Raw genomic sequence first — 14,176 nt, 5'->3', positions numbered from 1 at the left:
TTGGGAATATGACAAAGATGCTCACTTTCGCCACTTCTATTCAAGATAGCACTGGAAGTCCTAGCCAGCTCAATTAGGCAACAAAAAGAAATAAAAGTCATCCAAATTAAAAAGGATGAAGTAAAATTATCTCTGTTTGCAGATGACGTAGTCTTAGATGTATAAAACTCTAAAATATATACACACATACACATAAACACAAAATGTTAGTAATCATAAACAAATTCACCGAAGTTTCATGATACAAAATCAACACACAAATATTAGTTGCACTTCTTCCATTAGCAATGAACAATCTGAAAAAGGGAAATTAAGAAAATCATTTCATTTACAATCACATAAAAGAGAATAAAATACTGAAGAATTAACTCAACCATGAGGGCAAGCAACTTGTACACTCAACACTACAAAATGTTACTGAAGAAAATGAGAAAGACACAAACAAGTGGAAGGATGTTCCACTTGTGTCTATGTTCATGGACTGAAAAACTTAATATTTTTGAGATATCAATACTATCCAAAGTTATCTAAACTAATCAACACCATTCTTTCAAAGTTTCTAGTGACATTATGGAGAAAAAGAAATATTAATCTTAAAATCCATACAGAATCCCAAGGGACCCTGAATAGCTAAAACAATATTGACAAATATGAAAAAAGTTGGAGAATTCACACTTTCTTATTTCAAAGGTCACTACAAAGCCATGGCAATCAAAACAGTGTGGAACTGGCACAAAAAACAGACATAAAGACCAATGGAACAAAACAGAGAACTCAGAAGGAAATAGTCACATATTTGGTCAATTGGTTTCAACAAATGAGCCAAAACCATTCAGTGAGAAAAAGTCATTTCCATAACTGATGTGGGGAATATTGGATATCCATATGCAAGAGAATAAAAATGGATACCTACCATACACAGTATAGAAAATTAACTCAAAATAAATCAAAGACCTTAATGTAAAAGCTAAAACTATAAACTCCTTGGAAAAAAACACAGGAAAAAACTTCAGGATATTGCAATTGCCAATGATTTTTTGGGTTTGCCACTACAAGCACAGGCAACAACAACAGCAAAATAGGTAAGCTAAATTCCATTAAAATTAAAAACTTCAGTACAAGAAAAAGCACAATTAATAGAGTAAAAAGGTAGCCCATGGAAAGAGAAAAAAATTGCAAATTATATTTCGAATATGAGATTAATATCCAGAAAATATAAAGAACTTCTACAACTCACCACCACAACAAAAACCAACCCCATTCAAAAATGGACAAAGGCCTTACTAGAGGATTCTCCAAAGAAGATATGCTAATAGTCAATAAGCATATGAAAAGGTGCTTAACATTACTAGTCATTAGGGAAATGCAAATCAAAACCACAATAAGATACCTCTTCACACCCATTAGGATGATTATTATTTAAAAAGTGGAATAACAAGCATTGGTGAAGATGTGAAGGAATTGGAGCCCTAGTTCATGGCTGCTGGGAATGTTAAATGGTGCAATCACTGTGGAAAATGATACGGTAATTTATCAAAAAATTTAACATACCATAGGATCCAGTAATTCCATTTTTTGTTATATGCTCAAAAAAAGTAAAAGCAGGGGGCTTGAGCAGATATTTGAACACCAATTTTAATAGCAGCATTATTACAGTAGTTTAAAGATGAAAGCAGTACAAATGTCCATCAACAGATAAGTGGATAAATGAAACGTGATACATACATATTGTTTGGATGAACGGAGGCAAGATGGTGCACTTCCGGGTTCTTCATCCCCCCCCCCACCCCAACCCTGCCCGCGCGCGCGAAAATGCAGCCGGCGACCTGGGAAGGTGCAGACCAACTAGGCATGCGCCAGGTGATGTCAATTCAAAGAGACCAAGATTTACCTGGTCGCACCTGTGGAACGCCCCCCGACACGCCCGTGCCCCGCCTATTGCCCTCCCACTCCTAGAAAAGCCCCTCCGAAGGGACGCCACGCGCGGCCTTCTCGCAGCCCCACTCCTGTCGGGATGTCAGGACTGTGGGAACTCCGTCCGAGAGCCCCACGGGGGGACTCTGTCGGCCTTCTTTGCCAGAGGCCGACAGACCTCTTCCCCACACCTTAGGTGACCAAAATAAACTTGCAGTTTTGCTCCTACACTTGCCTAGTCGCTGGTTCTTTTGTGCCCGCTCTGGTGGTCTTAGAAAAACAAGTCACATATACTGGAATATTATTCAACCTTATAAAAGAATGAAATTCTGTCACTTGCTACAACATGGATAAACTCTGAAACTCTTACTCTAAGTGAAATAAGCCAGTCACAAAAGGGCAAATACTGTATGATACCATTTCTATGAGGTAGTTAAATTCATAGCCACATGGGCTAGAATGGTGGTTTCCAGGAACTGGGAGACGGAGAAATGAGGAGTTGTTGTCTAATTGGTACAGAGTTTCAATTTGAGAAGATAAAAAAGTTCTGGGGATGGATGGTGGTGACGGCTGCCCAACAATGTGAATGTGCGTAATGCCACTGAGCTGTACACTTAAATATGGTTAAAATGGTAAAATTTATATTATGTATATTTTAACACAGTAAAAATGTATATCTTATATATAATACATAAATTTATATATTTATATAAATATATGTACTGTATATTATAAATTTATCATATAAAAAACACATTTGCTAATTCATTTGATATTTTCTACTACTAATAAACGTCCTAGATGAAAAAAAAATTTTTTTGAGTACCGTACTTATTTTTATTTTTCTTTGTCTTTTAATTATTTTCAGTTGCTAAAATTCACATAGTGCAAATCTACAGAGGCTATAGAATCCTTCAGCTACTCGGTTTCCTCCCCTGGAGGCAAACTCCATTACCAGCTTCTTTTTACCCTTCCAAAGACATTTTACGTGTATGTGTTTGAATGCACTTGGTAGATTTTATTTATTTTTTTAACCTGTCATAAACTATTATTTGTTTATTATTACAGTTGGCAAATAAAAATTATATCTATCATGTACAACAAAGATGTCTTGAAATATGTATACCTTGCGAAGTGGCTAAACCAAGCTAATCAACACATGCAACACTTCACATACTTTTTTGTGGTGAGAAAACTCATCTATTCTTTTAGAGATTTTCAAGAATAAAAAACGTTATTACCTACAGTCACCATGTTGTACAATAGATCTCTTGAACTTACTTCTTCTATATAACTGAAATATTGTATCCATTTACCAACATCTCCCCACCACATCCCCTCCCAGCCCCTAGTAACCACAATTCTACTCTCTATTTCTGTGACTTCAACTTTTAAAAATTCTGCATATATGTGAGATCATGTAGCATTTGCCTTTCTGTTCCTAGCTTATTTCACTTAAAATAATGTTCTCCAGGCTCATCCATGTTGTCACAAATGACAGAATTTGCTTCTTTTTTAAGACTGAATAGTATTCTATTATGTACATAGGCCATATTTTCTTTATCCATTCACCCATTGATGAACACTTAGGTTGATTCCATGTCTTGACTGTTATGAATGGTGCTGCAATAAACATCAGAGTGTAGGTATTTCTTTAATATACTGATTTCATTTCCTTGGATATATACCAAGTAATGGGATTCCTTGATCATATGGTGGTTTTATTTTTAATTTTTTAAAGAACTTTTATACTATTTTCTATAATGGCTATACTTATTTACATTCTCAACAACAGTGTGGAAGAAGTCCTTTTTCTTGACAACCTCCCCAGCATGTGTTATCTTTTGTCTTTTTAATATTAATTATTCTAACAGATATAAAGTTATATCTCATTGTGGTTTTCATTTGCATTTCTCTGTTGACTATTAATTTAGTATTTTTTCATATATCTGTTGGCCATTTGCATGTCTTCTTTAGAGAAATGTCTCTTCAGGTTGTTTGATCATTTTTTAACTGGGTTATTTATAATGTATATAGATATTTTTTATTATTATTATACGTTAACTTCTAGAGTACATGTGCACAATGTGCAGGTTTGTTACATATGTAAAATTTAAAAATTTTTTAAAAGATCAAGTGTGTCTCACAGGTCTACTCAACCAAACCAGAGGACCTCTAGGAAGCTTTGTGGTGTGGTTCCCTCTGCCATCTTTGCAGAAGCCAAAAAATAGAGAAGAGGTTATTTCAAAACCACCTGGCTTTTGTCTGATGGATGAATATTACTGAAACCTAAGAAAGTTTCACAAAGATTTTTGCGAAAATTGCTTCATCAGGTATAGTGCCAGCACTGTCTAAAAAGACCAGGAAGAATACAAGAAGGAAAGAAGACTATAAAAGATATGAAATAAGCCTTACATCTGGAGGATACAAAATTGTGATGATTTATGTACCTAACAGAGTCCTCAAAGACATAAAAACAGAAGTCAACAGATGTAAAGGGAGAAATAGGCAATTCTACAATAATAATCAGAAATATCAATACTCAAATTTTATTAACAGATAAAATAATTTACAAGAATATCAACAAGAAAACAAAAGACTTGAACAACCACTACACACAAACTAAATATTACAGATGTCTATAGAACACAGTACCTATCACAACAGATGAACATTCTTTTCAAGGGTACGTGGAACTTTCTCCAGCATAGACCATAAAACAAGCCTTAATAAATTGAAAAGAAATTTGTTGTTGTTGTTGTTGTTGTTGTTGTTGTTGTTGTTTCAGATGGAATCTCCCTCTGTTGCCCAGGCTGGAGTGTAGTGGCACAACATAGGCTCACTGCAACCTCCACCTCCGATGGTCAGAAGTTTGAGACCAGCCTGGCCAACATGGTGAAACCCCGTCTCTGCTAAAAATATGAACCCATTCTGGTTTTTTTCAGGTCACAATAAAATGAAATGGGACTTTAATAACAAAAAGGAATTTAGAAACTCACAAATATGTGGAAATCAACACAACCTAAATAAAAAATGAAAGAAATTAAAAGAGAAGTTAAAAAATACTTTGAGATGAATGAAAAATAAAGATACAACATATCAAAACTTACAGGATACAACGGAAGCAACGCTTAGAGAAAAATTTATAGCAGTAAATGCTTGTTATTATAAAAAACAGATCTCAAATTCATAATGCAAACTTCCACCCGAAGACACTGGAAAAGCAGAGCAAACTAAATATAAGGTAAGCAAAATAAACAAAATAATAAAAATTAGAGCTGAATTTCATGAAATTGAAAAGAGAAAAATCAATAAAACCAAAAGCTGATTCTGTGAAAACATTACAAAAATTGACAACACTTCAGCTAGATTAACCAAGAAAACAGAGAAGACTCAAATTATTAGAAGTGGAAATGAAAGGTGAAACATCACTACAGACTTTTTTTTTTTTTTTTTTTTTAGACAGAGTCTTGTTCTCTTGTCCAGGCTAGAGTGCAGCGGCACAATCTAGGCTCACTGCAACCTCCGCCTCCCAGGTCCAAGCAATTCTCCGCCTCAGCCTTCCAAGTAACTGAGATTACAGGCTCCTGCCACCACGCTAAGCTAATTTTTTGTATTTTTAGTGGAGACGGGGTTTCAACATGTTGGCCAGGCTGGTCTTGATCTCCTGACCTCATGATCCACCCAGCTTGGCCTCCCAAAGTGCTGAGATTACAGGCATGAGCCACCGCACCTGGCAAACACCACTGCAGACTTTTAAAAAAATAAAAGAAATTATAACTGATTACTATGAACAATTGTACGCCAATAACATAAAATAGCATATTGACTGAAATGAAATGGACAGATTCCTGGAAAGACACAAAACACTGAAACTGATTTGAAAGAAATATAGACAATCTAATAGCCCTACATCAAATAAACAATTGAATTAATAATAATAAAAAAACCTACCCACAAAGAAAAGCCCAAGCCCAGAAGCCTTCACTGGTGAATTCTACAAAACATTTAAAGAAGAGCTAATACCAATTATTCACAAACATGTCCAGAAAATAGAAGAGAAGGGATCACCTCTCAACTCATTCTATGAGGTGAAGATAACCATGATAACAGTACCAGACAAAGACATTGCAAGAAAAGAAAATTGCAGACCAATACCTGCCATAAAGATACAAAAATGTTCAACAAGATACTAGCACAATAAAATCCAGCAATATATGACATGACCAGGTAGAATTTATCCCAGGAATGCAATGTTGTGTTAACTACCAAAAATCAAAAATATACCATATAAATAAATACATAAACAAAAAACATATGATCATCTCACTAGATGCAGAGAAAGCATTTGGCAATATCCAACACCTTTCATGATTAAAAACACTCCACAATTAGGAATAGACAGAAACTTCTTCAACTTCATAAAGGGCATTTATGAAAACCTAGTTACCATTCCACTTAACTCACACAATTCTATCATTAGAAATTCTTCCAACTCTAGAAATAAAATCTGCCCAATTTCAATAATGGACAAAAAAATCTGAATATGGATTTCTCCAAAGAAAATACACAAATGGCCATGAAGCCTACAAAAAGACATTCAACATCATTAACCATCAGTGAAATGTAAACAAAATCCACAATGAGATACACACTAAGGTGTGTGTCACATCCACTAATGTGTCTATAATCAAAACAGCAGATAATAACAAAGGTTGGGAGAATGTGGAGAAATTAGAACCTTCATATACTAATGGTTGGAATGTAAGGTGTGATCACTTTAGATGACAGGGTAGCAGTTTCACAAATGATTGAAACATAATTCAGCAATTTCACTCCTAGGTATATGTGTAAGAGAAAACATATCCACAAAAAATGTGTATATAAATGTTCATAATAGTATATTTGCAATAGCAAAAAACTGGAAATAACCCCAAATGCCCATCAACTGGTGAATGGACAAACAAAAATGTGATATATTTATACAAAGAAATATTTGGTAACCAAAATAAATTGAATACTGGCATACTGTAACATGGATGAACCTCAAGAACATTGTGCTGAGTGAAAGAAGCTAGTCACAGAGGGCCACACATACTACGATTCCGTGTATATAAATTGTCCAAAATAGGCACATCCATTAGAGATTGAAAGTACATTAGGGGTTGCATATGGCTGAAGGGATGGGGATTTTGAGGAGTGATTGCTAAGTGACACCATTTTTCAGAGTAATGAAAATGGTCTAAGGTTGATTGTGGTGATGAATGCAGAACTCTGAAGAAACCAAAAGCCACTGAATGGTCCTGTTTAAAGGAGTGAATTGTGTTGTGTGAATTATATCTCAATAAAACTGTGGGAAAGAAAAAGATATGCTTAACATAATCATTAGGCGAATGCAAATTAAAACCACAATGAGAAACTACTACACATCTATTTTAATGGCTAAATTGTATGTTTTTCAAATCTGATACTACTAAGAGCTAAAGAGGAAATACAGCAATAGCAATTCCTACAGTTGTCAGGAGGATGCAATTTGGGAAACATCATAAAAGGTTATAACATATTTAATTCTAGTTATTTATTCATGAGTTCATGTGCCTGGCGGACTGAAATCTCTAAAGGAAGTCCTTAGATTTATTACCCTCCACATCCCTAGAGCTCAGCTCAGCGATCCTTGCTGAGTTGCTGCTAATAAATATGCCAGGAACTGGATTGAACTGGAGCTTCAGTCACACACCTAGACACCAAATCCAGATTCTGTTCAATCATTAAAGCCTATAAAGGAGGCTGCATACAAATGCTGAAGCCATGATTTGGTCCCAAATGGACAGAGTTTGCATGAAGGCAAAGCCCACATCCGGGGCTTTGTTAAGCCGTGCAAATCCATTACCAGAAGGGTGCCTGCACATAAGAGGCACACCACGCAGGTAGGCCAGATCAGTTTGTGATGAAAGTAAAAGAAGATGAATGGTGGTCATTACTCTGACTGTATACATTGAGAAATTTTTTATATACTAAGTCAAGTCCTAAAGAAAAGATAAATGTGTCCCATAAACACACAGTTGTTTTTTTTCAAGCCAAGATAAAACTCAAAGTTTTTTGCCTCTGACCTGTATTTACTTGCCCTCTCACTATACACTCACATCTCCTCACTAACTTCAGAACCTTGCTATTCAACTTCTAAAACAAGGGATGTCGAATAAGGCTGGTGTCATTGTTCCTCCAGCAGAAATGCAGGAAGCCATTTTGTACTTACAGTAGCCAGGCAGATGTCCTGCAGGCCTGTGGTTCTGCAGCTCTGACTCAGTCCCCAGGGCAACGTGAGATTTCTTGTTGGAATCTTGCAAAAGCATCAAAAACACCTTTTGAAAAAAAAAAACAGCCAGGTATTATTTTATGTTTGTATACACATCGCATTTCTTTTCTACTGCCTCAATTGCCTAATCTGTTGTGACAACATATGCCAAACACACCCTACATGTTTCACTTAGTCGTCCATTTAATTGACATAGCTCTAAGACTACCTAGGTCTCAGCAAAACAGGCTACCCATAGAATGCAAAGATGAATGAAACTTGGCTGTGAACTCCCAGACTCTCACCAGCTAGTGGAAGCTGGTCAAATGCATAGGCAGTGGTAGGCAGGGAGGGGACAGATAGTAACACAGTGTATCCAATTCAACTTAAGTTTGTGACTCACTGTACCAGCATCTTAGGAATTCAGAGGTGAATCAGACAATAAAATTGCAGTGCTCAGTTTAACTTACAGTAGATGGGATCTCATGCATAAAAATCCCCATTATATGTGTGCTTTCCATGGGCTATGATATATGATGTCACTAAGGTAGTTAATTAAATAACTTGCTTGAAGTCACTTCTTGGTTAGTAGTGGAGGCAGAAGTCCAACCTCAATTTACTCAAAGCCAAAGACTATGACTAAAGTAGCAAAATTAAGGTGAGAAAGCAGAAGTGTGAGCCAACACAAAGGGAAATGAGGTGAGTTGGAGACATCAAGGCCCTTGAGCTGCACCTGGATCGCTGGCAGGGATTTATGGAGTGATGGAAAGAGAATCTCTAAAATAAACACTGGGCAATGCACAAGAAGCATAAAAGTCAAGGAGACATAGCCTTGCAGCAGTACAGTCCTAACTGCTGGAGCTCCACTCTTGGCAAGATGTGGGCCGGCTCTGTGTCTGCAGGCATCAGACTGCACCACCCAGAGTGTTGGCCGTCTTGTTGTATTAATAAAACAGAGATGATGATCACACAGTATCTAACGTTGAGTAGATGATGGCTATAAAGTGCCAGGCATAGACTCTGGAAGCATGCAGTAAGTCTTCTGTTATTCATGTGGTTAGCCAAGGTTTCCTGAACATCCTCTGTGGGCCATGTACCAAGCTAGGCACTGTGCATTGCCACTCTCTGCCTTGGCATCATCTGTGCAGGAGCTTCCATCACCCCTTCCTCTGCACATATCCATAGAGATATTGCTCCCTGGCCCTGGCCCCTCTCCAAGTGACTCTTGCTGGGCCAGTGTCACTGTCCATCCAGCTGGTACCTCCCACCCAATGCACTGGGTAGTGAAGTCCAATACCTGTATACACTGATGTCAGCCCACACTGAGCACCCTGCCTCACTTTTGATTTCTCTACACAACCTCACCATTCTGATTCCTCTAAATAAGCAAAAAGGCATTGGCTGTCTCTAGATGTTCCTGAGGTGCTCCCAACCACAGGGAAAGATGGGTGAAAGCACCAGAAAGAAGAAGCCACGAGCAAGCAAGCCTTCAGGAGAGGCATGCAATATCTCTGCACGTGGTTAATTAGCAAAATCCTACTGAGCAAAATCTGCAAGCATAGCACTAGTGAAAGGTCAGATGCAGCTACCTTTATGTGAAAGATAACCCTTTGCTGATTCCCAGTAAGACTCCAAGGAAAAACCGCAAACCTCACTACTATTGCAAATAATAACATGAAGAATAATGATAAATAACATTTCTGAGTTTGCGTCAGTCATGTGACCTTGGACAAATTATTTTACCACTCTATAACTTAGTTTCCTCACATGATAAATGGTAATAAATAAGACATATTATAGGATTGTTGCAAGCAGTAAATGCATTTATGCATGAAGTTATAAAAACGATGCCTGGCATGTAGCATGCTGGCAATGTCTGGTCTTAACAGTAGCTAGATAAGGATGAGTAAGTGTAGTAGGGTGTATGTGCTATGTTTCATCATGTAATTCTCAGATCAATCTGATGAGACAAGTACTATTATCCTCACTTAAGATGAGGGCATTGAGGCTTAGTGCAGTAAGTCTTCACCTAGTGCATTTATAGGGAATGAAATAGGAAACAATAGAAATAGTGAAAATCAAGACTTATTCATTGACTAAAGATTTTCCTTTACATCTTATTCTAAATAGAATTTTCATTTAATGGTCACGTTTAACTATGATTATATGAAGCATACCTTGATAACTAAGGAATTATTGATAACACTATTCATCTGTCCTTTTTAAATTTTCCTTTTCTAACCCCTCTCATAAAAGGCCATAGTTGCATGTGGTGGGGTGGAGGGTGTGTGGGTGTGTGTGTGAGTGGGTGTGTGCAAACATGTGTGAATCTGTATGCACATGTTTGAATGCACACATTTGTGTGGGTGTGTGTTGGAGGAGGAAACAGAATAAGGACAGAGTTTTTGCCCTCCGTGATCTCACAGATCAGCAGGAAATACAATCAATTATGGTATGGCACTAAGTATCTGGGTACAATGTGTCTGAAAATTCTGGAACGTTGCCTGTGAATAGTGAAAGGCAAGCCTAAGACAGCCAGAATGTTATGAGTGCCATCAAGTAGCAGCTTACCTTAACTACAGGCACGCCGTCCAGGAGGTTCTGAGAATTTGACAAAATGTCAAAGTAGCCCAGTTAACAGAGAGGGCCAATAAAGGCTACTCTTTCCAAAAGCAATATGACATTGATCACTGTAATCAAACATTTGGAGTCTTGATGGTAGACTTTGCCTTTGTTATTTTGCACTATAATTCTCACGCTGAATCACACAGTTAGACAGCAATTGTAAAACTCCCCTTGGCAAGTATTTCAGGTAACCCTAGCATTCAGAATAGAACATTACCTAGGGATTTAATGAAAGAAAACTTATAAGAAGGCTCCTAACATTTCACTGACTTCTGGACATAGTATTTCCACATTATATCATTGTACAGGAAGTCCTCACTCAGCATCATCGGTAAGTTACTGGTCACAATGGCAACTTTAAGCAAAAGGACATACAGCAGGTCCTCAAACAATGTCATCTCATTCAATGCCATTTTGCTATAACGTTGATGAGGGGAAAAAATTGTTTTGCTTAAATTTTTAGTTTCCAGGAACCCATTAACAATGCTAACTGAGGTCTCACTGTATTCCTTCTTATCTGATACATACTTTCCAGCAATATTTAAATCACTATTTCTACTGAAAGGCATTCTTCGGGTTTTTTAAAGTAATTCAAATAAAGAAACTTAGACTCTGTTTCATCTCAACAATTATGAGGAGATGCAAAATACTGCAAAAATATTCTCACTGAGATTATAAAAGTCCTGGTCAAAACATATAAACAATCCTCCAAAAGAGATAGAAATAAAGGTTAAGCAACTGCACAGGAAGTTATCTGAATGCAGGCTAAACATCTGATGTCCTGGCTACACTTTCCAGTTTAAGAAGAATGCTGCGTTTGTGCATTTAGTATGGAATGACATTATTTATACATACGTCTTCCTCCTCTTTTGGTGGTATTTTCCATCATTGTAACTGAACATAGGCCATAGGCCAATTCAAATGGACCAAATAAGACCTACACCTTCTGACTTTCATACAAAAGAAGTAGAATATTGTTTTCAATCTTATCTAATGTTTTGAATTTCACTGAAATTACAAGCTTCTCAAGTCAAAGGAAAATCAAGCTGGTCAAACTACTCATTAATTTTTGGGTAAATCCATTACACAAAGTAAATAAGAATAAAATAAGAAATGATGAAATTAAGTCTCAAGGGCACTAACTAGCATGAAAGTAATTTAAAATGCAACAAAAATATGGCTTTAAAAGCAATGCCTATGGCGTATCTATTCTTTCTTTTCAAGGGACAGTAAATTCATAAAAGTTTTGGGATTCTTCATTTGAGGATCTACGTCTCCTTAATTTAAAAGAGCTTCGAGGTCTAGGCATTTATGACAGCCCAGTGTCATCTCTATACTGATTGTGCTATCAATCCCTCAGCCATGAATCCTATGCCCCATCCTTTTGGGTTCTCTGTTTAAAGGGTATTGTCAAGCAGCATGAGACCCCAGATATGATCTACACTTAAAGTGTCAGTTTGATGGATTGTGTCCTGGAGATGGTCAGTGCAAGGTACTTTTTTGCTTAGATGCTAGAGAAATTTATGAAGCTCACCAAATTTTTGTAAGACAAGGACAATGGAACCCAGCTGAGTGATGACTTGAGCAGAGCAAGAATTTCCAAACTTGACCTATATGTAACATAAGATGTACTCTTTCCGTTTCCCCAAAGCAATTGTTTTTTAAAGAAGCAGAAGATGAAAACACATGGACAACTCAGATGATAAGAAACACTAGAGGTACTAGCAATTGTTCTCTAAATATGGGACCTTGGGCAGGGCTGTCCCCTGACATGCTAACACAATGCATGCAGCAAGATTTGTTATTTTACAGGAGCTTGTATGATTTCCTATCACTGCTGTAACAAATTACCACAAATGTGGTGGCTTAAGACAATGTATTTAGTATCTTACAGTTCTGGGGGTCAGAAGCCTGATATAGGCCTTATTGGGCTAAAATCAAGAGAGAATACACTCCCTGGACTTTCCCAGCTTCTAGTGGCTGCCAATATTGTTTGGCCAATGGCCCCAGCCTCCATCTTTAAAGTTCATCTCTCCAACTGCTGCCTCATCATAACATCACCTTCATCCTCTCTGACTTCCTCAATCCCCCTTAGATGTATCCTTTTGATTACATCAAGTCCACCCAGATAATTTGAGGTATCTCCTGTCACAGTCCCATATGGGTAACATTTACAGGCTTCAGTGATAAGGACGTGGACATCGCTGGGGGACCATTATCTAGCCTATCCTAGAACTATGACACCGTCAACACACCTTTGAAACAAGGGCTGTTGATTTGAGGTGTCCCTGGAGACTACAGAACAGTAGAAGTTGGAAAGTAGTGTAGAAAATTTTGGAGTCCAACACAATATGAAAAAAAAATCCAGTTTCTGATTTTTGGTCAACTCATTATCTTTTTGGTCTCTTAGTCTCTCAGTTTGCTTATTCGTACAAGGGGAAGATTAAAAGACATAAGTTATAAAAGGTCAATTATAGTTCACACTCAGGCTCTGTGACATCCTACAAGACCTTGTTTTAAACAGAATGCAAAGAGTGGGTCACAGCACTCCAGTGGAAGGGCTGATAGCACAGTCAGTGTTTACAAGACACCAGGCTGTCTGCATAAATGCTTAGACCCTGAGGCTGCTCTGAGGTAAGAGGACCTTAGCCCCCAAATGAAGAATCCTCAAAATATTGAATGTATTGTTCTTTAGGAAAAAAAAAAAAGAAAACAACAACAACAAACAGGATGTCACATAAAAGAAAAAGGAAACAACTTCTCAAAAATTACCTGTTTCTTTCTCTTCCTTCTTCCCTCTTTCTTCCTTCTTTCCCTTCCCTTTTTTTTTTTTTTTTTTTGTAAGGAAGACACCGGTTTAGGGTTTGGGGCCAACACAAAGTGGCAGCTGGAGTGGGGTAGGTTCCCACAAGAGGGCATGTGACCAGAGCAGCAAGCAGCATGGAGGCCTTGGAAGATGAGCTGCACACAGGAGGACTGAGGGAAAAGGTAGCATAGGAATGAGTAAGTCGAATTTCTTGGTATCAGAGAAGGGCGGTACCAGTAAGGCAAGAGGAAACACTAAATGAATGCTACGTAATTGGATTGGAATTGGAGATGCCATGTGGAGTTGAACTCCTAATTTTCTATTTATGGGCAGAAAGAGAAGCAAAAATAGAGGTGGATCTTTTACTTTATCCATGAGGGAACCTCAGAGCAGCAACACCCCAGCCATCATGAGTATATTGAGCAGCCAGGATTTCTTGGAGAAATGGCTGACTCTAGAGCCAGGGCTGGGAAAGAATGGTAATCCTAGAACATCTTGTTTTGTCAGGAAGCAGGAAAATGCTCAAAGAGTAGGAG

At 37.5% G+C, this 14,176-nt stretch overlaps 1 protein-coding gene across 1 annotated transcript in view; it reads right to left on the bottom strand.

Annotated features, from left to right (window-relative positions):
• The window catches only part of ABCA13 (ATP binding cassette subfamily A member 13), a 503,527-nt gene that overhangs the window by 224,265 nt on the left and 265,086 nt on the right, over positions 1-14,176 (bottom strand). Inside the window, exon 43 of the mRNA XM_033192140.1 lies at positions 8,171-8,276. Within this exon, the coding sequence (XP_033048031.1) occupies positions 8,171-8,276 (106 nt within the window). The remainder of the gene's footprint in view (positions 1-8,170; positions 8,277-14,176) is intronic.

The sequence above is a fragment of the Trachypithecus francoisi genome, unplaced genomic scaffold, assembly GCF_009764315.1.
Source record: "Trachypithecus francoisi isolate TF-2019V2 unplaced genomic scaffold, Tfra_2.0 Lachesis_group4, whole genome shotgun sequence".
Taxonomy (NCBI): Eukaryota; Metazoa; Chordata; class Mammalia; order Primates; family Cercopithecidae; genus Trachypithecus; species Trachypithecus francoisi.
Note: the sequence above shows the minus strand (reverse complement) of the source record. Positions and strands in the feature narration are given on the sequence as shown.